At 55.3% G+C, this 27152-nt stretch overlaps 10 protein-coding genes across 10 annotated transcripts; 3 read left to right on the forward strand and 7 right to left on the reverse strand.

Moving 5' to 3' along the window:
- Positions 1-281: 281 nt before the first annotated feature.
- On the reverse strand, positions 282-2680 carry UV8b_02049 (uncharacterized protein; the record flags this gene model as incomplete). The annotated part of the gene is made up of 3 exons (XM_043139547.1): positions 282-390; positions 469-607; positions 688-2680. The coding sequence occupies 3 exons, from the start codon at positions 2678-2680 to the stop codon at positions 282-284; spliced, it is 2241 nt and encodes a 746-aa protein (XP_042995481.1).
- A 3566-nt stretch (positions 2681-6246) lies between these two features.
- UV8b_02050 (uncharacterized protein) lies at positions 6247-7781 on the reverse strand (the record flags this gene model as incomplete). The annotated part of the gene is made up of 3 exons (XM_043139548.1): positions 6247-6420; positions 6514-7448; positions 7589-7781. 3 exons carry the CDS (start codon positions 7779-7781, stop codon positions 6247-6249), a joined length of 1302 nt encoding a protein of 433 aa, XP_042995482.1.
- An 895-nt stretch (positions 7782-8676) lies between these two features.
- On the forward strand, positions 8677-9947 carry UV8b_02051 (uncharacterized protein; the record flags this gene model as incomplete). Its single annotated transcript, XM_043139549.1, has 4 exons — positions 8677-8728; positions 8820-8945; positions 9099-9208; positions 9324-9947. The coding sequence occupies 4 exons, from the start codon at positions 8677-8679 to the stop codon at positions 9945-9947; spliced, it is 912 nt and encodes a 303-aa protein (XP_042995483.1).
- Positions 9948-10686: 739 nt separating this feature from the next.
- UV8b_02052 (uncharacterized protein) lies at positions 10687-13425 on the reverse strand (the record flags this gene model as incomplete). Its single annotated transcript, XM_043139550.1, has 3 exons — positions 10687-10963; positions 11104-12891; positions 13160-13425. 3 exons carry the CDS (start codon positions 13423-13425, stop codon positions 10687-10689), a joined length of 2331 nt encoding a protein of 776 aa, XP_042995484.1.
- Positions 13426-14451: 1026 nt separating this feature from the next.
- UV8b_02053 (uncharacterized protein) lies at positions 14452-16260 on the reverse strand (the record flags this gene model as incomplete). The annotated part of the gene is made up of 3 exons (XM_043139551.1): positions 14452-14616; positions 14719-15604; positions 15659-16260. The coding sequence occupies 3 exons, from the start codon at positions 16258-16260 to the stop codon at positions 14452-14454; spliced, it is 1653 nt and encodes a 550-aa protein (XP_042995485.1).
- A 370-nt stretch (positions 16261-16630) lies between these two features.
- UV8b_02054 (uncharacterized protein) lies at positions 16631-17620 on the forward strand (the record flags this gene model as incomplete). Its single annotated transcript, XM_043139552.1, has 4 exons — positions 16631-16661; positions 16755-17206; positions 17284-17506; positions 17595-17620. The coding sequence occupies 4 exons, from the start codon at positions 16631-16633 to the stop codon at positions 17618-17620; spliced, it is 732 nt and encodes a 243-aa protein (XP_042995486.1).
- Positions 17621-18029: 409 nt separating this feature from the next.
- UV8b_02055 (uncharacterized protein) lies at positions 18030-20257 on the reverse strand (the record flags this gene model as incomplete). Its single annotated transcript, XM_043139553.1, has 2 exons — positions 18030-18618; positions 18756-20257. 2 exons carry the CDS (start codon positions 20255-20257, stop codon positions 18030-18032), a joined length of 2091 nt encoding a protein of 696 aa, XP_042995487.1.
- Positions 20258-20878: 621 nt separating this feature from the next.
- On the forward strand, positions 20879-22446 carry UV8b_02056 (uncharacterized protein; the record flags this gene model as incomplete). The annotated part of the gene is made up of 2 exons (XM_043139554.1): positions 20879-21050; positions 21152-22446. The coding sequence occupies 2 exons, from the start codon at positions 20879-20881 to the stop codon at positions 22444-22446; spliced, it is 1467 nt and encodes a 488-aa protein (XP_042995488.1).
- Positions 22447-22908: 462 nt separating this feature from the next.
- UV8b_02057 (uncharacterized protein) lies at positions 22909-24519 on the reverse strand (the record flags this gene model as incomplete). Its single annotated transcript, XM_043139555.1, has 3 exons — positions 22909-22925; positions 22987-23728; positions 23863-24519. The coding sequence occupies 3 exons, from the start codon at positions 24517-24519 to the stop codon at positions 22909-22911; spliced, it is 1416 nt and encodes a 471-aa protein (XP_042995489.1).
- Positions 24520-25267: 748 nt separating this feature from the next.
- UV8b_02058 (uncharacterized protein) lies at positions 25268-26107 on the reverse strand (the record flags this gene model as incomplete). Its single annotated transcript, XM_043139556.1, has 1 exon — positions 25268-26107. One exon carries the CDS (start codon positions 26105-26107, stop codon positions 25268-25270), a length of 840 nt encoding a protein of 279 aa, XP_042995490.1.
- Positions 26108-27152: the final 1045 nt, after the last annotated feature.

Below are 27152 nucleotides of genomic sequence, written 5' to 3' on the forward strand. Positions count from 1 at the left end.
ATAATATGGACGTCAAGTCCCGAAACTGTACAAGATCTTGAGGGGTTAAAGAAAATGAGCCCACCCGCTAAGGTACTGGCAAGGAAGCAATTGCAACTCATAAGTGAGGAGATCGGAGCAGCCGTCTCAAAAGAAGAATAAATGCAAGAGAAATAGAAAACTCCAAAGGTAGATGGATATATATAATCGTGGGGGAAGACGTCAAAAGTCGTTAAAAGATTACAGCATTGGCTGCGCGAAATAGAACAAGAACTCAACGGTGTTGGGGCGTCTCAACAGGCTCAAGATTTCAAGCCAAACATTGTTCTTGTGCGAGACTTGCTACGCGCCTTCTTCTTGTCCTTTCCAGCAGAGGGTTGCTCATCGTCATTGTATTTTGCTTTGTAAATCCTAGCACGCCCATTGTGTCAGTTCCTCCGAGCTAGATACGAGAACGGGACCGTTGGCTTGGTTAGGGCGGAAACATACCAGCTATTTCCAACCATGCTCATTCCTTTGGCTTCGGCCATACGGTAGAACTTGGCGCTCTTCTTGAGATTCTTTTTGCAGCCGACACCTTGGGCGTAGCAGAATCCCGCTTCGGCGAGAGCATCAACATCGCCCCAGTCTAGTTCCATGTCAGCACAATGAAGGTGACAACGCGGGCGGCGGCCAAGTAAAAGAAGAAAAGAGCAGAGAAATACCTACTTCCTGCAATTTCAAAGCAGCGCAGCGCGAGGGACTTGTCTTGCTCAATGCCCCACCCGTTCATATGGGATACGCCGAGCTCGTAAATACTCAAAGCAAACTGTGCTTTTCGCGCCCTCCTCGCCAGAATGGTGGCTGGAGCCGCACGGCCCTCCTTTACTTGGTCCTCGTCATCAGCAATCTCAATGCTGGCGTTCTCTGCCGCCCTTCGTAGCCATTCGACTCCTTCCCGCTGATTCGCACGCATGCCCCAGCCATGCCGGCAAGCCAACGCGTAAAGGAGCATGGCTGTTGGGTTATTTTGCCTGGCGGCCAGTCTGAGATGATACGTTGACTCGTTTAGCGAGCCGTTTTCATGGCACTCAATGCCCTTTGCCAGATGATCCTCTGCAGTCATTTCAGATGCTGCGGAAGCAAGGGATCTGGCTGCCGCAGGTTGACGTATGGTGCTGGCGGAATCACTCGTAGTGGCAGACGCCGGCGTCCTGCCTCGTGATGGTTCGTGCATTGTAGATGTGGGCGTTCGTCCTCTTGCGACTTCCTCTGGATCATGACTTAGTTCAGCCGAGGCCCGAAGAGGGTACGAAGATCCCCCGGCAGTCCCCAGCCTCGAATTATCCAAACTCATCTTCCCAGCGTCGATCGACGGTCTATTCGAGCTGCTTATAGAACTCATAGCGTCATCAGGCAAAGTCTTCGCAGAAGAACTTGACGGCCTTGTTGGTGGAGATGGAGGCGCGCCAGCGGGGAACCGCTGGACGCTTGGCGTCAGCACTGCTGGTTGTTCCCACTGATTTGACGCCTGTGGCATCGCTTCGTTTGGATCGAATCGCTGGATGGATTTCCCTCTGGGAAGCGCAAACTTGGAGTAGATGTACGACGCAGCGCCCCTGGCGTCCTCTGGGAACTGGTCCATGAATGCTTCGCTGTGCATACTGACAGGCGTATGAGCGGTATCATCCGTCAAGATGAACGATGGTTGACTATCAGAGGAAGCCTGCCTGGTGGGAAAGTCAAAACCAGGGGTCCCAGCACGGCTTAAAGGCCGCGAGAAGTTGAATGATGGGCGCGGCAGAGCAGAGGAATCGGAGGCCACAGAAGGTGATCTCTTGAAGCTTGAGTTCATGGCAGGTGAAGGCAATGTGTTTGCAAAGGCAGCGCTTCCGGAACTCAGTTTGCGTGCAAGGGATTGCACCGAGCCGCTCATGCTGCTGCAAGTTTCGTCATCTTCAGGGACTGTAGAGGAGAGAATGCTAGAGGATCGCTTAGGAAACAGAGAAGGTGGTGGCACCAGCCCCAGTTCGTCGAAGCTCCCCTGCTTCGTCTTCCCCGGCGACGACCGTGTGGAAGCAGGTACTTGGTGCGGCGTGGTGGCTTGTGTGGAGTTGGACCTGCGGACGGGCGAAGTTGTGAAGGGCTTTTCATGCTGGGATTGCGAATCGCTTTGCATCGGTGATGGAGAGCGATCGTGGCGAGCACCAAAGAAACCGTCTCTTCCCTGTGTGTGGTTTGGCTGCCTCCCCCGCAAGACATCGGGGCGGAAATTTGGCAAGGTAGGTATATCGGCGTCAGAGGTAGGGGAGATGCGACTCATACGTGTATGCACCGATTGAGGCCGTTGTTCACCAGCAAAAGCGTCTTCAATTTCCGTCCTGAGGCCTAATCCAGATGAGGATGATTCTGGAAACCCAGGGTCGGATGATGGAGAATCCGCCGACAGTGACCGGAAGTACTCTGAGCGTCCCTGCACAATCAGAGGTGACTCAACGGTGAGAGGCGGCAGCCTGCTGACGCGATTTCCATCCTTGTTGCTCTCCTGCAGCTGCCTGGCCAACAAACGACTTTGTAATGCGAAAGCGTCCAAGGGAGACAGTTCTGGTGGCGCTTCGCCAGCAATGTGCATGCGAGGTGATCGTAAGGGTTTCGAGGAAATCGACGCAGCGGACGAGTTCGAATCGGCCCGCATATCGAGGAAATTCGGGCGATTAGGCATTGTTTAGTCGAGCACCGTCAAACGGTGCGAAGATACCGCATGTAGCTGTTACAAAACTGTCGTACTGGCGAGTTGAGAATATGTTCAGGACAGGCGGAATTCTGCTTGAGTAGGCTTGACAAGATGCGTCGATTGTTGGTTCGGGAAGTAGACGACGGGGAGATTTTCGGAATACGAGCTGCCGTCAGGTTGGGATTTTGCACTTTCGAAGAACGTATATTTGCGGAATTTGGCGAATGGCCTTGGTAGGTAAAATTCCACCAACGAGCCCAGCAAAAGGCTGGCGAGAGGGTTGTCTGCAATCCTGAAACTTTGGAATCCCTTTTCTTCTTTTCACGCTGACTGGCGGGCGAATGCAGAGATACCAAACGACACGAGGTCAGCCAGCAACAGGCACTGGCGCAACAGGAATGCAACGAACGGTGACGATAGGAGGAGCCGTTGAAATCGGTCAGGGTCAAGAATCGGTCATCATTCACAAAGAGTGTTGTCTCGCGAGGATCCGTGTCGGCGCAGCAGGCTCTGCGCAGAGATCCAATGGAACGTCAAAATAGCTCCTTGGCAGGCAGAGTGCAAGGCGTGTTGATTGGCATCTCAATCCTGCAAAAGCAAGGCGGGAGCAGAGGCGCCCTAGATGACGATGCGAGCTTCGGCGCTCGTAGGAATCTGAGTGTGGTGATGCATGCAAGCAAAGCACAAACAACGTGAAGGAGAGAGGGGGGGTTGGGATTGGGAATGGGGAATGGGGAATGGGGAATGGGGAATGAAACGAAAGGAAGGAAGGACCAGGCTGGTGCAAAACATGGCCTGGGGCAGTGGGCGCTGGGCTTCCAGGATTAACTTGTACGGGAAGTAGATGGCAGGTACCAGGTACCGCTTGGTCCAGCTCGTGAAGCAGCACGGTTACCCACGCTGGACCGACCCCCTACAGTTGACCTTTTATATCAACATCTTTGTGCAGCCTCCCAACCTACGGACCACACATGGACTGTTGACACCAGACTTCAAGGATCAAATATTCTTTTACGTACCAGGCGCTACTGGGCTAAGCACGCCATGTCCCAGGACCTCAGTACGGATATCCTGCTGGCGAGGTTTAGCGATTTGTACTCGGTACTCGGTGCCCCCTCGGTACCCACCTCCTTACCAGGTGCTATTTTGAACCCTTCTGCTCGGACAGAGGCGACGATACGGAGTAGTGTTGGCGGACTAGAGATGGGCTAATTTGGATGACCGACACTCGACAGGACGACAAATTATGTATCGACAGGACATGGGCCAGCCAAAATGCTGCTATTGATCAGCCCGCTAACTTGGCATCAGGCGGGGACGTACTGTAACTTTCAAAGGACCCAGTGCCATGTTGTGGCAGTGGCAGGCCTTTGAACAGGAATAGAGGTCGCTAAATAAATGCAGACCAGACGCTATTGGCCAGGGGCGCTCCGAGGGGAGCAGGTTCCGCTCACTGGTCCCCAGGCGACGAAAGTACCTAAAGTACGGAGTTCCTGAGGTCAATTACCTCCTAACTTGTTTCAAAACATCTCCCCAGGTTCTTCCTCTTGGCTACTGCGGCTCCACGACAAGGGGCAGCGATTTAAGGAAAGGACGGCAGATTGAGTAGTCCGAAAAAAAAAAACAGCAGGCATGATCCGTCTGCTTGACAAGCACTCCTTACCTACCTACCTATGTACGCAGGTTCCTTCGAAGATCCGCATCCGACTTGCTTCTTCCCCTTGGCTTGTTTGTTTCGCCATAGCCCCTGCGGCCTGTGGCTGCTCGTGGCTGGCCTCCAGTCCACCGCAAGTGGCTGGAGGACTTCTCACTCATCAATCGTTCTGCGCACTATGCACTGCGCGTCGACCTACGGGGCAGTTCGTAATAGGTCTGTCACCAATTAATTTCCGTCTGAGGGGGGCTCCCCGACCTGGGGGGGCATGACTAATGATGTCGTTGGCGTGGCCCGTCAGGGACCGAAAAGGCACCATTGGCTGCGAGGCCAGCAGGTATGGGTCTACGGTCTACCGCAATCTCGGAGAGAACATGTGGGTCTCGGCGCCTTCATTTGTGACTGCTTGTTCCGGCCTGCTATTGATGTATTCCGTCCTCCGAGTCTTGCACTGAGTACGGAGTGCTCCCGTATAAAAAAGCGAAAACAAATATATAAAATATGAAATAAAATAAAAACGTACGTGATGAAAGACAATTGCATCGCTAGCATAACAAGCCCAAGGACCAATTGCTCCGTAATCGGTACTCCTTGGAAGCATCAGGCTGGCGACTAGCCAGCCTGGTGGCCGGGAATGGCGACAAACAGACATGGACCCTCCAGACCCACAGTGCCAAGGCCTCTCAATGATCAAGGCGCCCCAGGTCCGTATTTCAGGCCACGATAACCACGGTGCTCCGTAACGTACGGAGTACCAGACCGAAACAAGTTTCCTCGAAGCTTATATATAGCGCCAGCCATGCCTATCAAGCTCCCGCCACTTATAGGCAGTGTTTGTTAACCGCAGTGCCGTCGCTTCAGCCAGCCATCAATTCCCTTCTCGCCAATGCTGGAGATGTCTGGTGGGGAGATGCTGCCGTGCTTGTGGATTGGATCGTCATCTTTGCTCGCTGAATCTTTGCCCGGTACATGTCTGCTCTGCTTTGTGAGATTTCTGACCGCCATCGCCTTGGCAAATCAACGGCTTCATATCTTCCTAACCTTGGGGTACATCTACTTACTGCCTGTGGGCTGCGTCATTCTGACGCGAGTGCGGCACGGCATATGGCCGCACTCATGACTCGAAATGCGAGGGAAATGTCTCACGCTCGGCTTCGAAGAGACCTTGATGCTCCCTGGCCCTGCCGCAGTAGCAACGGGAACGACGACCGAGACCCTCTTCCTGGCCTGCGCGTGGCTGCATTCAACGTGCCTTCGTGATGCTGATATGCATGTACACGAGGCCAAGCTTGTCAACCTTATGCTGAAATCTAACACCAGACATCTTCCTGGTTGCCCCGACTGCCCACGGCAACACTGCCCAGTTGCTGTCGGCGTAAGGTTGGAAAAAAAATAAAAGGGAAACCAAAAAGGTCACGATCATCTACCCGGTGGTTTCCTAGAACTAGACAGATTTGGTAGGCAGCGAGGACGGAAAACAAGGAACATTGAAACCCCCGAAGCCCAGTCGCCGTTGCCCTGGCTGCGACACTTGGCCACCTGCAGACAGCTGCCTGCTCCGCAGTACGTACCTTGGGTCCATTGTTAGACGGTCGCTACGGTTCCCCCAACAGCATCCTCCGGATCGCGCCCCACCCATCTTCGCCTGTTTTCCTTCCAACATAGCCATGTGCTGCAGCCATTTCAGACCATCAACTTTTTCCAACAGGTGAATGAAAAGCCTACCCCCCGCACTACAAAATAGGGCAGGGGCGAAAGAAAAAAAACGAAAAAAAAAAAAAAAAAAAAAAAAAAAAAAAAAAACGCCGTACCAGATGCGCCAGCAGGGATGGTTACTGTAGTATAAAGACATACTCGAGTATATAATCGCCTCAACTCATGCCTTAAGAAAGAAGGCCTTTCACAGCTCTTTTGATCGCAACTTTTTCAGTCTCGCGGCACCTTCGAACCATCCGCGGTCCACGGCCGCTGCCACAGTCAGGGTGCCACCTACGATAGCGCAGAGCCCGGCCACGAAGCCAGTAAAAGTCTTGGCTGGCTCTTCGCGGTTAATAACCTTCATGGGGGAGATATCCTGCGTGCCTGTTGTTAGCGAGTCTGCATGCAGCAAGAAGGGCGGAGAGAGGGGGGCGGGCAGCAATTGAGTAGGACCAGGAGATTCGCTTACATAGGAAAAGAAGATGCCGGGAATACCGCCTTGCGAGTGCTGGCGCTCGGCATGGCCTTCGGCGGCATCATTACCTCCCTGCAGGCTTCGCTTGTGAACAGTGGCTGAATACTGATGCGTCTCCAGGCTGCCGCCACCGTCCGCGTGGATATCCCCATTGCCAGCAGCGTTCATGTATGCCTTGGTCTTCTCCCAGCCGAGCGGAAGATACGAGGTGGGTACAATCTTGACAAAGTACATGTAGTTGAAGTTTGCATCATTCGTCACTTGCTTGGATCCGTCCAGCGGGTTGGTGTGATGGTTTGTCCAAAGATGTGAGTTCTTCACCTTTCTCTGCGGAAGGGACTCTGGTAATTGAGGGCCAAAGCGGAGATGGTGAATAGTGTGGGAGAAATCGTGTTGCTTGCCGCTAGGCGTCTCCCAGTACGTCTTGAGGTCGTGGACATGCATGTTGCCGTTGCTAAAGCTGCGACCGGGGGCCAGGTGGAAGTTTCCGACCACCTTGTTCACCTGCAAGCCGCCCTCGATGCGGCAGCCTTCCTCGCGCTGCTCGTCCAGCCTCTCGGCATAGTGCTCTCTCACGCACTGCTCGACATTCTCGCCCCTACCGAACGACCAACCTTGTGCTGCGTACGCTTCCCGGACCTCGTCACAAGTGTTGCAACATCCGGCCTTGCGCACAGTTGCCGGAGCTGTAGCGCCATAGCATTGCCCGCAGTAGGCAGGGTCCAGATGCTGGGCAGTCTCGTCATGCAGGTTCAGGGACTTGACGTCTATGACGCCGCCGCCTTGAGATTCGGGTCGAAGACGCACTTTGTTCACCCCGTGCGCGACTCCATGCTGCTGCTCCCCAGAGACGTCCATGACATCGAGCGTCAGAAGCTCGCAAGGCATCTTGGGAAAGGTGATGTTGAGATGGATCTCCATTCGTTCTCCTGCAACAAGGTCCATCGGGTTAGCTCTTCCTGTTGCGCGCGAGCCGACAGGGAGAAAAAAAAAATGGGAGGAAAGAAAGAAAGAAAGAAAGAAAAAAAAAGCGCAACGACACGAACCGCAGCCCTGCTGATTCTCGTACCTCTGCTCTTGTCTACCACCAGCTCAGGATGCACAATGACACGGTTGTACTGAGCCCACTCTCCCCAAGACAGAAACAACACAACAAGCAGGGAGACTATGGTCACAACACCGCCGCTCGTGGTGCGAATTCGTGCCTCATCGACCGTCTTTGTGAAGGCATCGAGCCTTGTGAACCTGGACCTGACCGGCATTGCGAAGCAAGTCTAACCGCGACTTCAGCTGCCAAAGAAGAAATTGCTCGGGGGAACAGCTGGCCGCAAGCTTTCCCACCAAGAGGCCTTTTGAGAAAGAGGCCTCAGGTCGGGCAAACAATGTGCGTTGCAGGTGAAGCAGGAACAGAAAAAGAGGAGGGCCTGGAGAGAGAAAAGAGGCTCGGCGCGGTTTCAATTGCGCTTAACGTCGTGCCTCCACGTAGACGCAATCAATTCGACTTGACTCGGTGGCGCCAATCGGCAGCTGGGACCAGACAAGTCCTTAAGGCCACCGTCGCAAATACAGAAATACAGGGCTATACGGAGAAACTTCAAGGGACATGGCTGGGGTGGTGAGGCTAGGAAGCCCAACCAGCAACCAGACATCAATCCACATGCATTGACCCAACCATGCACGGCACGCGCCCGCGCCCCAGCGCCAGTGCTCGTGCCCGTGCCCGTGCTGTCAGCTGCAGACTGCAGGCACCAGACTTGGGGCGCGTCAGCACGCCTGGCCTATCATTGATGCCATACAGCGGACCATACAGCGGACCATACAGCGGACCGGCAAATTGCCGGATAGATTGATTGATTCAATGCAGCCCTAATCTCCCATCTCAATGGTCTGTGTTTCTGGTTCATCCAGCAAAGCGCCCTCTAACATGACGAAAGGAAGCATCAACAACAAAATGGACCAGGATACATAATCCATTCGCTAGCCTAGCAACAGGCCCGTTTCTGCTCCCATTGCCGCACCGCTCTCAGTGCAATTCTGCGACGCGTGCCCGGTCCGAACCCGAACCATTCGAGTCGGGGCGGCAGATGCGACGTCTCGTCGATTACGCCTGAGCTCGCAAACTCTGCGAATAGGAGCCTCCCCTACCGGATATCTACCATGTCGTCGCGACCGCCCTCCCGCGTTGTCTTTGTGGGAAACATTCCCTACGGTATGGCCACCTACCTGCTAGCTGGTCTTGCCGAAATGCTGCCTTCTTGTCACTGACCGAGACCCCCCCCCCTCCCCCTCTGACGCGGCAGGTCTTTCCGAGGAACAAATCACAGAAATATTCAGTCGCGCCGGGAAAGTAGAGAGGTTTCGATTAGTGTACGATTCTGAAACCGGCCGGCCCAAGGGCTTCGGTTTCGCAGACTATCCCGATACCGGTTCGTGATTTGTCTTCTTCTTCGTTTTTCCTGGGCCCTTTCGGGGATGTCGCCTTGAACCTCTCGGCTCTCCTGGATAGCTTTAGGTATACGATACGAGACGATACGAGGCGCCAGTAAAAGCTGACACCCTTTACTTGGGGAAACCTCCAGACAGCGCTTCTTCAGCCGTACGGAATCTGAATGACTTCGAGGTCATGGGTCGCAAACTCCGCGTCGATTTTTCTAATGAACAAAAGAGCGGTGATGACGACAGCAACCATGTTTGTGCCATGACCAAAGTCCACTCGCCCCTCCTACTTCTGGTCTTGCTGAAATCAAGACTCGTTTAAAAAAAAAGAAAACTAGAAAAAAAAACTTACGCTCTTGCTCTTGTAGATTCCATCAAATCCCACAAACGGCGTCGCGACCAGCCATTACGGCGCACAGCCGAGCTCGCTACCCCCCCTCCCTACCGGCAAAGAAATCCCGCCGGGGCTCTCCTGCACCGATGCCATTTCACGAACACTCAACACACTACCGCCATCACAGCTCCTCGATATCCTCACACAGATGAAGACCTTGGCGGCAAGCGAGCCTCACAGAGCGACCGAACTCCTCCAGCAAGCGCCCCAGCTGTCGTACGCCGTGTTCCAAGCCCTGCTCCTCATGGGCCTCGTGTCTCCCGAAGCGATCCAGTCCGTGGTCGATCCAAACGCTCCCCTGCCACCCGTCCCGCAGCCTGCGCCGGCAGCCTATCCCGCACCCGCTGCGGTTTCAGCGTACCCCGCCGCGAACAACACACCACCCGTAACGGGCTTGACGTATCCGCCGCCGGCGATCGCTCAGCAGACTTACGTTGCGCCGGCGCCTCCCGCTCCCGCCGCCGGCGCAGTGCAAGACACGGATGCTCTCATGCGAGCCGTCATGGACTTGTCTCAGGCGCAGATCGACATGTTGCCCGAAGCTGACAAGCAGCAAATCATGGCACTAAGAGCCACGTTTGCTTCGCACCGGCGGTGATTTCGTCGTGCTCGCGAAAGCCCTGGAGGCTTGGTTAGCGTTGAGACTGTTGAGGGAGACAGACGAGCTGGAGAGGAAGCAGCTGTACATGGGCGCTTCTGCTCAGGCAGGAGCGTATTGAAACACACCAGCACCTTGTCGCCGCATCTGAGCTGGCTGTTCCGGACAGGGGTCACGTCAAGCCGGCGCAACGAGGGACTTTGTACATTCTTTTCTTGTTTCTCTCTCTCTCTCGACTTTTTAAAAAAAAAAGAAAAGAAGAGCTGATTGGCGGTTGTCAAGGGCACGTCCATCAGCTCTTGGAATCGCTCTACGAAACCAGCTGCATCATGTCATTTAGAGACCATCGGCACGCTTTCAGATAACTTGATTCAAATCGAAGGGAATGCCAGAGAACCAGACCCTGCGAACTACCTACCATGAGTTCCGCAGGCCATATTCAAGACGGGACGCCTATCCCATGTTTGTATCCTGTCTATTGTTTTTCTTCTTTCCTCTTTCTTGCTTTTCTTCCTTTATTTTCCCAGCAGAAGTGATGTGAAGCAGGGAAAGGTGGTCTTGCCCAGAGAGAAAGGATCTTGCAATCCAACAAGCCTTCATCCCCCAATCATCTCTCATTCGTACAAGCCCCCACGCGCATAATCTCAATTCAAGTCTCCTTGGCATAAGCAAACCCGCAGCGGGGGAATTCCCCGGCGTGCTCCCTGCTGTCTATCCGAGAGCTTCCTTGTCTGGGGCATCAGACAATCTTGTACACCCTCTTCGCAATCACGTAGCAGGCGATGCCGAAACCCACAAGCCCAACCGTGATCCACACAAACCACGTCAAGTCTCCCTCGTACTCCTGGCCAGGTACCCAGACGTTCATGCCCCAGAGGCCGGTGATGATATTCATGGGCAAGACAATGGTGCCCAGCACGGTGAGCTTGCCAAGCACATCGGCCGTTTGCTCCTGCCGCTCATTCATGCGAATATTGATTTGGGCGAGGTAATTGCCATGTGAGCGGGCCAAAATTCTGAGGGCCAAAAAAAAAGGGAAGAAAAGAAAAGAAAAGAAAAGAAAAGAAAAGAAAAGAAAAGGCAAGTTAGTGACCAAGATGTAAAACAGAGGACGTTTCTTTCTTGTCATGAGCGAGCATGGCTTGCTTATACGTACTTTTCGTAGTGGCCAAGGTTAGACGTCATGGTCACAATGTGGTCTTGAATGTCGCCGAGATAGAGGCCGATTTCGGATCTAGGCGCGACTTCCCACCTCTCGTTGCATCGCTTCGCAAAGCCCTTGATAACGTCTGCCTTGTTTCCCAGCAGGCGGTAAAGGCTCATGACTCGCTTGCGGCAGTCCCCAACCCTGCGCAGCATGTCGCCCGAGTCGAAGAAGGATGAGCTGTCGTCGCGCAGGTGGGCTGTCTTCTCGTCCTTTTCCGGCGTGTGCATGCGCAGGATGTTCTCGTCAATCTCGTCCACCTCGTCTTCGATGTTCTGGATGAGCGGCTGGAACACGTCGGTGATGTCGTCGATGATGGCGTAGGATATCCAGTCAGACGACAGGATGAGGTAGTCCCTCAGCTGGCGGATACGCCGCCTCACGTTGGCCGGGTGAGGCGTCATGGAAAAGTGGAAGCTGAGCACGCCTTCGCGAAACACGACCACGTACATGTTGACCGGTTCGAGGTAGTTTTCGCTGCCGATGTCCTGGTCAAAGGTGCGGTAGTTTACAAAGTAGTAGTGCCGGAAGAGCTCGACCTTTTCGCGGGCCTCTTGGAGCATGATGTCTTCCGCGGTCAGGGGGTGAATGCCGAACGCCTTGGCGATGACCTTCATCTCCGCCTCCTTCGGGGACAGAACATCGAGCCACCAGACGGGGCGGTCGCCGTACCGCACCGGCTTTTCGACGGCTTCGGCGGGGGCGGGGGGCGGGGCGGGGTGGACGCTGCTCTGCGGCGACTTGAGGCCAGAGGGACTGACGCGCCTCGAAACGTCTGCGGGATCCTTGTGCGGTGACGCCGTGTCGCCTTGTCTTGCGTCGGCGAGGGAGGGCTGCCGAGTGGGGAGCTTGGGGTTGCCGTTCAGGCCGTTCACGGACCGTTGCCGCTTGGTGGCCAGCGAGACATTGTCGTCTTCCTCGTCGCTGCTCTCATCGTCGGAGAGGATGCGCGGCTCGGGGATGAAGAGCTCTTGGAAGTCGCTGCCGGGTTGCACCAGCTCGGATATCGTCTGGCTGTGGATGGTGCTTTGGAACTCTTCGTTGAAGTATGTGAAGCGGTACGGGGCCTCCTCGACCGTCTGAAACCATCCCTTGCGCACGGGGCGCAGGCGCCCGTTGATCAGCTGGGGTTCCGTGATCCTCTTGGCACGGCGCTCGTCGCTGCGATCCTCTTTCTCGTAGTGCCTCCACTCCTCGAGCACCGTCAGGTCCGGCCATTGCCCGCGACGTCGACGCGGTCGCCGTTGATATGGCTGGGCATACTGCAGCTGCGTGTCGTCGTCGCCAATCTCGGACATGCCAGGCACCGGAAAGCACACGTCTTCCGAGGCGAGCGCGGCCGGCCTCCGCGCGGGCTCCTGCCGGTGGTCGTGGCCGGGACCTTGGGCCTCGGACGAGGCTCGCTCATCTATGGAGCGCCCGGGGCTGCCGCTGCGCAAGGACATGTCGTCTCGAATCATGACGTCGCCAAACGTCATGTCTGGACCGTCGATGGCTCCAAACGCCGGCGAGCCGGGCACAGAGGGCGGGTGGTTCACGTCGTAGCCATCGGCGGCGCCCAGCGAAGTCGCCAACTTCCGGGAGGACCTGCTCGATCTCCGGCTTCGGTTCCGGCCGGCCTTGGAGTCGCTGGCTCCGTAACTCGACGGGCCCCCAACCGGCGAGCTCTTCTTTGCCGACTCCGACAACAGAGGTGCTGTTTCGTCCCACGGGCCGCCCCGGTTATCGGGACTGCCGGGGCTGCCGGGGCTGTTGGGAGTATGCGCGGAGCGCAAGCGGCTGCCGCCCCCCGGTGTTGCGGGGTAAGCATTGCGAAACGGAGTCGACGTGGCTATGGTGGACGGTCTTCTGATTCGCATAGGCTTTTGTTCCCTGGATTTCCTCCTCCTCCCCGCCGGCAAGTGTAAGCGTGTGCATCAATTGTACGCATATAGCGCGACCGCGACCCTTTGTTTCCCGAAGCCGTGGCCTCTCGGGGCCGAGGAACAGGAACTCGGGACGCCCTTACCGGTGGTCGAGCAATGCTTCACTGTCAATGCTGGTGCCGCTCAGGTTGGCAGCAGGGACCTGGTAGACCATGGCCGAGCCAGAAGGACCGGGGCCTTCATCGTGGCTGTCTTCGGCAAGAGCAGCAAAACTCTTGCGGCGCGATCGCTTCTTTTTGCCTCCCCGATGGCCCTTTCTCTTGCGAGGCTGCCCGGAAGGTTTCTGATCATGCGGGGTCAGTTCTGCGGCGGCACGAGGCGAGGCGGCGAGGCGAGGAGAGTAGTCCATGACCGCTTAGGAGAGTGCGGCTGCTGGACATGGGCTGTGTCCGACGGGTCGGACTGAACCAAACTGCTGCTGCGACTTGGGGGCGACCGGCCGGCCGGTAGAACGAGCCAGGTGATGGCAGGTGATGGCAGGTGATGGAGGTTTGCGGGGCGTCTCGTCTCGTCTCGTCTCGTCTCGTCTCGTCTCGTCTCGTGTTTATCTTGTCTTGTTTCGTCTCGTCTTTGTCTTTGTCTTTGTCTTTGTCCTGTCTTGTCTTGTCTTGTGCGCTCTTGAAAAGCTGGGGGCCGAGGAACTGAAGGGGGGGCAGCAGGGTGCTAGATTACGTGCAGAGGGGATCAAATGAACAATCTCTTCAACCAAGTCGAGGTCGGCGTCGCATGGATGGATGGATGAATGGATGAATCATGGGATGTGTGTGTGGGTTTCTTTTGCCCGCCAGGCAGAGTTGGTTCGGCAGCGCTACAGTCCAAGCCTAGCCTGGCAACATTGAGTTTAAAAAGTGGCTCAGTGATGATTCGGTGATGTCAACTCAGTCAGCCAACACAACACAACACAACACAGCACAGCACAGCACTGTCAGCTTACCAGCCAGCTTACCAGCCAGCTTACCAGGGCCCGGCCAAACCAAGCCCCCATTGATTGAACAGACCCACAGCAGGCTGGCCAGGTTGTCGGGCTGTGGCTCGAGCGAATCAATATTCCGAGTCATTGATTGATTCAGGTCCGGTCAACTGTTGGTTGGGCCGGCCCATCTTGGAATTTACACCACATGAACTACGGAGTACGGAGTATGGAGTACACCCGACCCGTCCAACCCAACTCGTCCAACCCAACTCGTCCAACCCAACCCAGGCCCTTGACCAACATGCATCCATCAATTGTTTCAGCGGCTGCCCGCCTGCCTCCGCGCGCAACAAGAAAATACACACCAGACTTGACAAGACCAGCAGCACAAGACCCGGCGCAGCGCAACGCAGCGCAACACCGCGCAACGCAACGCCCACATGCCCACGCCACATGGCCGCATCACGTCACGTCAATCACTTCGCCGTGCGTGCCAAAGTCCCACAATCTCACCAGCAAGTTGTTTGCCGGCGCTGCTGATTCATCCGGCACGAATATTCTCTTGGGAATCTGGAACTCGATGACTGGCGCCTTCTTGACATCCTTGCCCAACTCTGCCTCCAGAAGCTGCAATGGAACCATGTTAGCTATACCTCATCTCTTCTCAGCACCGCCCTCCTCCGGGCGCGTGCGGGTGCGGGTGGCCGCTCGGGGCCTCGACTAACTCACACTGGCATATGAATGGTCCAAAAAGTCCTCCATGTTGTAAGCTTGCTTGGTGAACTGATCCGATACCATCTTTGCAATCGTTGCAATGTTGGGGTGATAGTGGCATTGTAGCTGCACAAGCTCCCACAGGCAACTCTCAATCGCCTTCGTCTTCATCGGATCCGTTTCTTCTGGCACGAACGGATCCGTGAACCCCAGCTCCTTCACCTGCTGCTTCGCCTCTGCGTCCCTGACGACGCGGTGAAGCATAAACGTGCATGCGGGGTGACGTTTCAGCATGTTGTAGATCCAGGGAACGACGACAGCTACGGCGCTTGGAGGAGCGTTCAGCGAGAGAAGAGAAAGCCGCTTGAGAAAGCTCGCAACCAGAGCGGCGGGAAGGTGAGTCGACGCCAGAAACGTGTCCAAGAGACGGAAGAACCGCGACCGGTGCTTGGAATGCAGAACGTCTCGGTCGAGCAACGAGTACAGCTTGGCGTAGAAGGAGGGGTAATCCAGGTTTCGCTCCCGAATCAGGTAGAAGACGCCCGACAAGGCCAAAAGAGACAGGGACCCGCCGGCGTCGTAGCAGCTCGTGAGGAAATCCGCGAGTATCTCTGGCTTCGTAAACCACGGCGCGATAACCGTCGATATCTTGTCCAGTATGCGCTTCCTCTCATCGTTGGTGTCGACCATTCTCATCAGGGCCAGCCACGCCTCCTGCCCGTGCTTTTTGTGCTGCGTCACCGAGCACAAAGGATGCGATTTCTTCCGAGGCTTGGCAACGTAAAAGTCTTGCAAGTCGTCCGCGGATTCGGGTATCCCGTCGAGGGCCGAAATCAAGGCAAACGCTCGGCCAAACAAACCATCGGCCTCGGGTCCCGCTGCCAAACTCTCCACAAGGTTCCTAATCCGTGTTTCAGCCCAACGCGCATCGAGATGGGAGCAACGGAGAGCTTACTTGATTGACTTGAAGGTGAAAAACCGAATGTCATCGTATTGCTCCGCGAATTCCTGAATGAAGCTCCGCCTCAAGTCTTCATCGTTCGAGGCTACCACGGCCTTGACAATGCTCTCGAGGAAAGCGGTCGGGAACGAGTACTCATCCTTATTGGTGAAAAACTCGCCCTCGGCCTTGAGCAGCCTCATGCTGAGTGTGAGGGCTGTCACGGCATGCTCTCCCCTGCCCAAAAGGCTCATCAACACTCGCTTGTACTGAGAATATTGACCCTTCAGCCAGGAAACAACCACGGCGTCTTTTTCCGCCTGCGACTTCCTTGCGACAAAAGATCCCTGGGCCAGCAGCCGTATGAACACCCTGCAGAGAGCGACCGAGGCTAGCATTGCGTCCGGTTCGCCATTCTCGACTTGCTCCGCAATCCTGAGCAAACCCGGGATTTCATTGTAGTTCTTTTTTGATTCTAGAATGGACCGTTCCGTTGACAGGATTCTGGCACTTGCGGCTTCGGCTTCCTCGCTAGAAGACCTTCGTTTTTTGGTTGGCTGTTCAGCGGCAAGGGCACGCTTGCGCTTCGAGCCTTTTGCTGCGCTCTTTTCCATCATGAGGGCTCTTCAGATTAGCCTCTTTCAAGCATCGTGGGTGAGTTGGCGATCTGTAAAATACTATTGAACCAAGGGTATGGAGTTGAATTTTCTTCGGGAACGCTTCACAGCATCAAACTTCTGACCAATGAGCAAGTGTAGTGGCTTGCAGGGTATTGGCCGTTTTTTTCTTTTCCTGCTAGAAAGGCAAGCTTCGGAGGCGGAAAAAAGCCGGGTAAACTGTTACCATTCCATCCCCTTACAATCTCTCCTCTTCACGACCACGTGATTTGCTCTCGTTTGAAACTAGCAACCGATAAAACCTCAACCTCACTCCCGGCTCTCCGAACAACGTCAAGCCCATATAGCCCCATCGCAAACCTACATCACGATGGCCTCCCGCTTGGCGCGAAGCGCTGTTGGTACGTCTTCTGGCGGCGCAAATCGCCCATGCTGGACTCAATTGGCACGATGCTAACTTGAGGGGATGCGATGGTGACGTCGACGTGGAATAGGCGCTCCTCTTCTCCGACCCGTTTTCCCTCGTCGAGCCTTACCGGCGCTGTCCGCCGTCGCGGCGGCTCGCCACGCCAGCAATGTCCCAGCCGAAGAGCCCAAGAAGAAGGCCCAGAGCATCATCGATTCTCTCCCAGGAAGCAGCCTTCTCAGCAAGACGGCGTTCCTTAGCAGCGCTGCCGGTCTCAGCATCTATGCGATCAGCAACGAGTACTACGTCATGAACGAGGAGACCGTCGTCGCCATCTGCCTGTTGGCCGTCTGGGGTGGCCTCATCAAGTACGGCGGTCCCGGCTACAAGGAGTGGGCCGAGAGTCAGAACCAGAAGATCAAGAACATCTTGTACAGCGCCCGTGCCGACCACACCGAGGCTGTGAAGGGACGAATCAACGACGTCAAGCAGATGACTGGCGTTGTCGACATCACCAAGGCTCTCTTCGAGGTCTCCAAGGTAGGATTTTTTCCCCAGCCCTCCCGGTCAGGTAGCAACTTGTTCGCCCAAGCGTTGACACCATTCATCATCCATAGGAAACTGCCAAGCTGGAGGCTAAGGCCTACGAGCTGGAGCAGCAAACCGCCCTGGCCGCTGAAGCCAAGGCTGTTCTCGACTCCTGGGTCCGGTACGAGGGCCAAGTGAAGCAGCGTCAACAGAAGGAGCTCGCCGCTTCCATCATTGCCAAGGTCCAGAAGGAGCTGCAGAACCCCAAGGTTTTGCAGCAGATTCTGCAGCAGAGCGTTGCTGATGTGGAGAGTATGTGTGAACCCTGTACAGATCCGTCACCCATTCACCTCGACCCGTGCTCCAAATGATTTTTCCCTGTCCTAATGCGTCTCGACAGAAATCGTCTCTTCCAAAGCCCAATAGACGGCAACCGCTGTAATTTCAAAATCACAAACCAAAACCAACAATAGCAATCTCCTTTGTTACAAAGACTCTGTGATATAATTACGATTGTTCAATAGCATATTCAAACTGAGACGCTAGTCTTGAAATCCAAACTTGCGTGTGTTCTAAAGTGTGTGACTGCTCTATCCCGCTTAAGCTCTCAAGGGAATCTGTTGCTGAATCTCATCGGCAATGGATTGAAGCCATTAACACCTTGTTCAAACACTTTGGTAGCGTTGCCCACCTGCCCAGTGCAAATTGCGTATTTTTCTATGTCCTCAATCACAAACAGAGAGGGTTAGAGATTCACGCATGATGGTGCAACTCAGTCTATTAACATTACTAAATCTTGCCTACGCAGCATAGTCCACAGTGCCGCGTTTGCCCATTAATAAATTGGCCGCGACTCTTCCCATTTTCTCGACTCGGGCGTCTCCCTCACGTCTGGCGTCTCCTCCTTGGGCTCCGTCACCCACGAAGCCTTGCCACTACGTCGCCTCCTGGCAGCGTCTCCTTGCGTAGGCCCGATCCATTCCCAGGCACGGCCAACCTCTCCGCTCCGGCCTTCCCGCTGACTTGCGCGGACGTTACTGTTCAGCTCCACGACAGCCTTGACCCGCAGCCAGATTCTCTCCCGCTCAGACAGCGAGTGAAGATGCCGCAGGACGTCATCTCTCAGATTCGGCAGAAATAACCACGGTTCGTCAAGGCCCTCTTCGCCAAGCTCCTTTTGGTTGGCCAACCGACCTAGCACCAGGTCGACTAGCGCTGGCACTTGCGCGGATGTCGCGATGTGGCGGCGGTACCGCGCACGAATGTAGACGCTGCCGAGCGCAAGGCACATCAAAAGTCCAATTGCGAATCGATATCTTGCCAGTCCAAGCCAGATAGATCTCTTGATGGCGCATGAGAACGGAAGTCGAGCGAGAGAGGTTGACGAAAGCTTTCTGACTGGAAGACTGGAGGAATCGGGCGATCTGTTGGATCAAGAACGAATCTGATTAGTCAGTGTGTCAGAAAGAGTATTGGTACATGGAAGACATGGCCACCACCGGAAAGACCGGGAATGCGTCGCGTCAAGTCTCACGCAAAGTTGTGCAGTCATGCTACTCACTTGGCGGTTTCTACTTCAACCTCGACTTCTTCTCTCGTGGTTACTTTTCCAATCGCCTTGTCCCAAAGGTCTTCAAACTCCTCGTCACTAAGCCTCTTGCTCCTTTTCTTGCCGACAGCTTCCTTCAGCTCTTTCTCGGCAACGGCAGGAGAGTCCGCTTGGTGACCGGCGGCATCAACCAGAACACCGCATTCGTATTTGGCACGCCGGTCTCGCAGCTCCTCGATGGCCTTGTCAGCCACGGCTTGTGCACGTCGTTCTTTCTCGCTATCCGGCTCGCACGTAGGCGGGAGGGGAACAAGTCCACCGAACGACAAGGGGTGAGGCTTCCGGATGAAGCCCGAGCCACATTTGGCAACGAATCCCTCGTAGCAATACGCATTCTGAGGACACGGCTCGCACTGCGGTACGATCAAAGGTTCCAGTGCCTCGGGAACAGCAACCTCGTCCGGCAGAAGTGGCTTAGCTGCTCTTCCCAACCCACAGTATCCGACGGCCAGCTTCTCTTGCCGATACCAGGCGCCGTAAGCACCGAAGAGTGCCATTAGAAGGACGAAGAGCGGAGTCAACAGACTTGTTTGGCGAGCCGGCTTGCCACGTTTCCTCGGAGTGAAAGCTACCTCCCCGCTGTGTACGGCATCCTCCAGCTCTAGCTGCTCGTCGACTGTGAATTCTTCTCCTGGTTCAAGGGCCGAGTTTGGGGTTCTATGCCGCAGCCTTTGAGACGACATTTCGGAGTGTCTTGATTTCTTGGGCTTTTCGAAAATACCATTGGTTTGCCTCCTGGTAGATCGCGAGCTCTTGACGTCTTCGCCCAAAGTTCGTCGCCGAGAGCTTGGCGTAGCCACCGGGAGAGGCGAGCTCCCGCTTTGGAAAGGATTGTCGTCCGTAAAAACTGTTTCCTGTTGTTCGTCGTCTCCTTGTGGCAGATCGGAATAATCGCTGGGATGATTTGCGTAGGTGGGATAACCATCTTCTTCGGGCTCCGACTCGGCCTTGATTTGCGGCGTCACAGTCCTCCTGCTCACGCGACGAGCCGACCTAGAAGAAACGGATCCAGGGCCAACATGGTCATCGCCGCCGTGAGAGAGCTGTCGACTGGCAGAACGGGAGCTCCTTTTGCGAGGGCTTCGTAGAGCATTTGGTTCCGGGTCTTCTTCAGGCTCGGCCTTGACTGGCGCGGAGCTTTTCCTGGGGGACATGGACCTGCGATAAGACGACTGTCTGGAGCGAGGAGTGGGGGCATCATCATGCCACTCATTCGAATCGTCCACGCTGCCAACGTTGATGAAGCCAAGGCTCGAACGCTTGGCCCTGGCCCTTTGCGCTCGAAGCTTCGGGGCTTGCGACAGGACATGTTCGTTGACGAGCTCAACCAGTTGCCCCTTTTTAGCCGTAGAAGGATAATCCACATTGTGCGCGACCAGGATGGACCGCAGTCGAGGCACGGTCACGCCATGGGGGTCGAATCCCTCTTCGAGGTAGTCATAGGCGTCAGACATGGCGACGGGCGTTTAGCAGTCTGCCGTTGTCGTTGAGGATGAGAAGTTCTCACGCAGGCTCGCGCGGCGGAGCAGGCCGGAGGCAGTGAGACGTGCACGATGGCGAGTTGCAAGAACCAGTTGCGGCCGACTATGAGGGGGGAAGATGCACGTGCAGCCAAGATGATGAGGTCGCCGAGGCGGTCGCAGGAAATGGAGCCTCTGACGTCCACTCTTCAGAGGCAGGCACTGGCCACTGCCCGCTGTACGTGTCAAAGCGCTGTTGCAAGCTGCCGCAGAGGCCCTGCCTGTAAATAGTATTGTGGCGACGTAGACCGTGTTGAGCAATATTGTGAATTGTTTTGATGGCAAAGATCCACCGGCTGGCTGGCTTGGCTAGCCGTCTGGCACAATTTTTCGTTGTCTGTGGCAACAGGACAGATAAGGGTGGCGGACTACCGAACCCAGATGCTGACGTAAGCTGCCGAGGCACTCTGGCACAGCGGGCCCATGTGGCTGGTGCGTGGGGATGGAAAGCCACGCGTGGCGTTTCGTCTTGCGGCCGTTGGTCGTCCCGTCGTTCTCATCCCAGACATCTCAAGCCATGGGGGTGCGCATTCCTGCCAGAAGCTAGAAGCTACAATGGCAGGAACAGCAGCACGCTTTCTGAAACGACCTCGATCTTGTTGCGGGCGTGGAATTCGCGCTGCTCCCAGCCACTGGATAAGGCCCTTTTCGAGCTCCGGAGACAACATCTATGATGTGGTTTGCGTTGGAGGCGGCCCGGCTGGCCTGAGCCTCTTGGCAGCCCTTCGTAAGCCCGCAACATCTCTCTCTCTCTCTTTCTTTCTCCTCTCCCCTTATCTGTCTGTTTGCTGCATCGTCATGACTTTGGCTGATGGACGCGAATCACAGGCGCCAACCCCATCACCTCCAGGCTTCGAGTTGCCCTCGTCGAAGCTCAAGACCTGTCTACCGCGGCCGCCTTCTCTCTCCCGCCTACCAAGTTCTCCAACCGCTGCAGCTCATTAACACCCACATCAGCACGATATCTCCACGACATCGGAGCGTGGACGCACATGAAGCGCGAGCGCATTCAAGACTTCCACGAAATGCAAGTCTGGGACGGGGTGACGGGCGCACGCATCGAATTCGACTGGCCAGCAGGCTCGGGCCCAAGCAAGACGATTGCCTACATGACGGAGAACCTGAACCTGACTTCTGGCCTTCTGAGTCGCATCGCTCAGCTGGGCGGCGTCGATATCTTTGACAAGTCGAGAGTGGAAAACATTCATCTCGGAGAAGAGAGCGAAGAGGGCGATGGCCTGGACCTCAGGGACTGGCCTGTTGTTCGCCTGTCGAACGGCCGCTCCTTGGCTGCCCGACTGCTCGTGGGGGCGGATGGCGCCAACAGTCCGGTCCGGTCGTTTGCCGGCATCGAGAGCCGAGGATGGGACTACGGCAGACACGGGCTCGTCGCGACGGTCCGGATTGAAGGCCGGGGCTGGGGAGGTCCGTCCAGCAAGGTCGCGTACCAGCGCTTCTTGCCCACCGGCCCCGTTGCCATGCTTCCGCTGCCTGGGGACCTGTCAACCCTTGTATGGTCCACGACCCCGGAGAACGCGGCCTTGCTGAAGCGGCTGTCGCCGAGGGATTTCGTCGCCACCGTCAATGCGGCCTTCCGGCTGAGCAGCGTCGACTTGGGCTATATGCACACCCTGGCAGAGGGTCAGCAGGAGGAGTACGACTGGAGGATTCAGCATGCCCCTGTCGACCTGCAAACCGTCCCGCAAACCGTCGTCGGGGTACAAGAGGGCTCGATCGCCTCGTTTCCATTGAAACTTCGCCACGCCGACACCTACATCGGCGAGCGAGTTGCCCTCGTTGGCGACGCAGCCCATACTATACATCCTCTAGCTGGACAGGGGCTCAACCAAGGGCAGGCGGACGTGCAGAGCCTGGTCAGGAGCATTGAATTCGCCGTCTCCCACGGCCAGGACCTGGGGACGCAGCTGTCCCTCGAAAGCTACAACAGCGAGAGATACGCCGCCAACAATGTTATTCTTGGCGTGTGCGACAAGCTGCACATGCTGTACTCGGTTGAAAATGGACCCTTGGTCGGTCTGCGGTCCGTTGGTCTGCGGGCTGTCAATGCTCTGGCACCCTTGAAGAGGTTTCTTATGGAACAGGCCTCGGGCCCCAGCCAGTAATTAAAATGGAAGGATAGAAGTAGAAGCCTGTACAATAAATCGGCTTGGTCTCGGCGGTTGTGTATGAAAAAGCCGTAAGCTAAGTGCTTACAAGTCGCGGAAGCGCCGCGACTCACCCTGTTAGGAATGTCCCACCGTTATGCCTTATGCCGACTCGTGGGTTTTTTGACATGCTTTTGCTCGTCCACGTCAGGTTAAGCTTGCCGATGGCATATCCAGGGCTTGTCCCAACTAGACTGAAACCCCAAATCAGCAGTCAACATCACCCGGGCAAGGAGGTCTGACGACGGTGCCGAAAGGCAAAAAAAACTTAAAAAACTTCTATGGGAATATATACCGTTTTCCCAAGCAAGCTACGACTACAGACAAAAAGAAGACAAGAAGATTTCACTAGTCTTTCATTCCTTTCCTTTTTTTTCTCTCCCCTCATTCTGAAACACCAATCTCCCCCAAGCCAGCCGGCTACCTATCGACTTCGCCTGAAGCTTCTTGTTAGCGGGGAAAATTGCTGGCAGTATGATTGTAGAAGGGCAAACTTACCAAACACCAGGTCCATGGTACCAATCACAGCGACAGCATCAGCCAGCAAGTGGCCCTTGGATACGTGATCAAAGCCTCCCAGGTGCGCGAAACCAGGAGCGCGGATATGGCATCTGTAGGGACGCTCGGTGCCGTCGCTGACAACGTAAACACCCATCTCACCCTTGGGAGCCTCTATGACGGAGTAGGTCTCGCCAGGGGGAACGGCGTAGCCTTTGGTGTACAAGAGGAAGTGGTGAATCAGAGCCTCCATGTTCTCCTTCATGGCAGTACGAGGAGGCGGGGAAATCTTGTAGTCCTCAACGCGCACCGGGCCGGCAGGCATCTGGTTCAGGCACTGGTGGATGATGCGCAGAGACTGACGGAACTCCTCCATGCGGCAAAGGTAGCGGTCGTAGCAGTCACCGTTGGTGCCTACAGGAACATCAAACTCCACCTTGTCGTAGGCATCGTAGGGCTGGCTCTTGCGGATATCCCAAGGTACACCGGAACCTCGCAGCATCACACCAGTAAATGAAAGGTTCAGGGCTTCTGCTGCAGAAACGACGCCGACTCCTCTCAATCGTTCGATCCAGATGCGGTTGTCGGTAAGCATTTCTTCCGTCTCGTCAATGCGGTCACCAAACTGAGTCGCCCACTGATAGATATCATCCAGCAACCCCGCGGGGATATCCTGGTGAACACCGCCAGGGCGAACGTAGGCAGCATGAAGACGTGCACCAGATACACGCTCGTAAAACTCCTGATGCCGGGAATTTCAAAACGCACGTGGTTAGACGACGGGACAAGTCTCGTTTCAACTGCTCAACTCCGCTCCGGGGTGGTTTGGGAAGGAAGAGTGGATAAAGGTGACTGTCTTCCCAGGAAAGCACGTACCATGAGTTTTTCTCGTTCCTCAAAACCCCACAAGAAAGGTGTCAAAGCACCAACGTCCATGGCGTGGGACAAGACAGACATGAGATGATTCAAAACCCGGGTGATTTCTCCAAATAATGTTCGGATATACTTGGCGCGGTCGGGGATTTCAATGTTGAGTAGCTTCTCAACTGCGAGGGAAAAGCATTGCTCGTTGGTCATCATGGAAACGTAGTCGAGCCGATCAAAGTACGGGAGAGCTTGAAGGTACGATTTGTACTCGATCAGCTTTTCCGTCCCTCTGTGAAGCAGGCCAACATGAGGGTCGGCACGAATGATTTCTTCGCCGTTGAGTTCGAGGATAAGTCGAAGCACGCCGTGAGCAGCAGGATGCTGGGGCCCAAAGTTAACCGTGTAGTGCCGAACCTTGCGGTCCTCGACCGAGTTATCGCGCGACTTTTTGATGGCGCCGGGTTCAACCTTGGAGGTGCCGTAGGGATCGCTAGGGTGCGCAAAGTCCTGGTCGACGGGGATCAGCCTGGTGCCCATGGGCTCGGGGTCGGCGTACTTTCGAAGGCGTGTCGATGAAAAGGATCGTGTGGCGATGTGTGTCGTCGTCGGCCGCAGGCGGAATTGCCGGGCACCTCGGCCAGCCAGTCTGGGGAGGGAGGAAGCCATTGGAGTGGAAGGGGAGAAGATGGCGATTCAAGAGCCGATGACTAAAGCTCCCCCTGGAGAGCCTATCGCTCAGGGTCAACGGCTTGGGCAAGGGGAAGTCGTCGCGATGTTGGTGTTCCGTCCTTGACCCGAAGGCTGCACTGCACTGCCCGTCGGAGATTCGGGACGGCAAGCTTAAAGTGAAGTTGATGGTGGGAACCCACGAGGCGTTGGTTCGGATCTTTGTTTTTGCGGCGGCGTGCCAGCAAATCAGCACGGGGGCATTACGGAGTACGGAGTAGATACCTTCATGTTACCTTACCTTCTTTCGACACTGTCTTCAAGCCACTCCGCAGACCCACCATGATGAATTCGCATCGCTTCCTTGCAAACTGCTGGTGTCAAGTCAGTTATAGTTGGTAGAAACGCAGCAGCTAAAAGGTTACTTTCGATTAAATTTAAATGGAAATTTCGCATTGCCTGGATCAGCATACCGATAAGTTTTGTTGTCAGTGGTCCTCGATCAGTATGAAGAGTGGGCTGATGGAATATCACACTTTGTCGCATGCCAGAGCAACTGGTTCCCGCTTGGTTCTCTTCGGTTTGGTCATGGGCATATTCCACTCAATGCCCTAATGAATACTATTATTGCTATGCTTGCCCATAAGAAATCAAACCGCCCAGCCATGAATGCCTTGACGCCAATCAAAATAAAAAGATGAGAGGTTCCGGTTCCGGTTCCGGTTCCGGTTCAGCCTTGCAGGCGGTATCAACCAAGCAAATCCGGTCGAGAGCCGGCACCGACAATGTTTACGCACAGCACAGCAGCTCCAGCTGCGAGACCCCCCAATATCAGCATTTGCAAACCCTCACATAGACTCCTTCTCAAGCCTCTCTCTTGGCCGCGGAGCACCCAGCTCTTTCCGGACCCAAACAGAAAAAGAGCTAATAAACAAAGCCCGATGCTCCATTGCAGGCCTTTTCCCACCGTTGATGAGAAGAGGTACGGAGAGAGGGGGATGATGCCGCCAACGACGTACCCCAGCGAGATGGAAAGGCCCGAGGCGACCGGCCAGAGTTCAAGTCGATCAAAAGATGGATTCCTGGAGGCATCATTGTGCTGTTTGAGGCGGTCAGCAGCACGTCCGACGCCATCGGGGCGGTTTCGAAGAGCGGCAAGAATTTCCAGCACCGTGGTATTTGGCAGAGCCAGGGGATCGAGATGGGTTCGAATGAGGTCTTCCTGTGATTGCTGCTCCTGCTCCTGCTCCTTCTCGTCTACGCCGTCGCTGGCAATACTAGCCGAGGTCCTCGTGCTTCCATCGCGCAACATGCCCCTCATTTCTTCTTCATCGCCGACATTGCTTCCTCGGTCGCCAGTATGCGCAGCTGAGCTCAGAACCTCGTCCAGGGCCGAGAGATAGCCGCCGACACCCATGCTGATGCTTCCAGCACATAATTCAGCAAGACCCGCGTAGATGACGGTGTCGGCCTGACCCAAAGAGCTCAGTCCTGCGGTCAGAGCAAAAGGGACGGTAAGACCATCGGAGAATCCAAGGGTGAAATCAGAGAGGAATCGTACGACACGGGGGCTTTTTGATTTCGCCATGACGGTGCCGAGATGGTTTTTGTTGGTTTTTGTTGGCTTTTGTTAGTTTTTGTTGGTTTTTGTTTGGCCCTGCCTGCTGGTTTAAATTCGCCTCCCTCACTTCAGATTCCTGTCTTGCAGTCGGTTGTAGTCGTGTCTGGAAAGATGCCTCGAAAGCGCGTGTTTGGCAGTGTGACTGAGAGCGAGCAGACAACGTCTTCTCGTCTTCTCAAGGAGGCATGCGTTGGCCTTGGCCAGTAGATGAAGTGCTCAAGATAGGAAACGCAAGAAATGCGAAAACAATACTCATTCTAATATATGGAGCAAACCAGTAGAACAAACGGTCATATCGGATGGTGGGATGGCGCGAACGTGTTGCCCAAGAGTTACCGCACGTGGGTCAGATGGTCAGATGGTCAGACGTGCAACGACCAGCATGAAGGGCAACGGCCTGGCAAGAGACCGTCTCTCACAACTAGGTACCTACCTACCTACCTTACCTTAGGTAACCTAAAAGTTGGTCACCAAAAACCAAAAGCGTACGGAGTACTCCGTGTTCGAGTTGCGTCAAATGGCAGGCGCTGGTGTCAGACAGGCAGTGCCTGCCTTACTCCGCGCAACAGGTAGAGGTACCTGGCACCTGGCACCTGGCACCTGGCATGGTACGGTACATGAGGTACCTAGCAGTACGGCACGTTGATGGCGCCAGTTTAGTCCACTTGCCGTCTGGTGTCATTGATGTGTTTTGCAGATCGGCAATGGTGTGCCGATACCGAAAGAAAGCCCGAGGGCAAGCACAGCTAGCGCACCCCGTCGCTTGCCCTCAGTACTCCGTAGATACAGTGCGTATCCCCCTAGGTGGCTAAGTCCGTAGTCGGCAGTCGGGCGCCACGGGTCCAAAGTCCTTGCCATACCCCCTAAAAATGCAAACATCAACCGTCCCCATCTTGGGTCGGTAGGTAGGCGGAATACACCAAAAATAACCGCCTATAGTTGGGTATGTACGCAATGCTTATAACGCGCAGCATCAACTCGGCGATATCTTCAAGATTGGAGCGAGGGATGA

Source organism: Ustilaginoidea virens, chromosome 2 (assembly GCF_000687475.1).
Source record: "Ustilaginoidea virens chromosome 2, complete sequence".
In the NCBI taxonomy this organism is placed as follows: Eukaryota; Fungi; Ascomycota; class Sordariomycetes; order Hypocreales; family Clavicipitaceae; genus Ustilaginoidea; species Ustilaginoidea virens.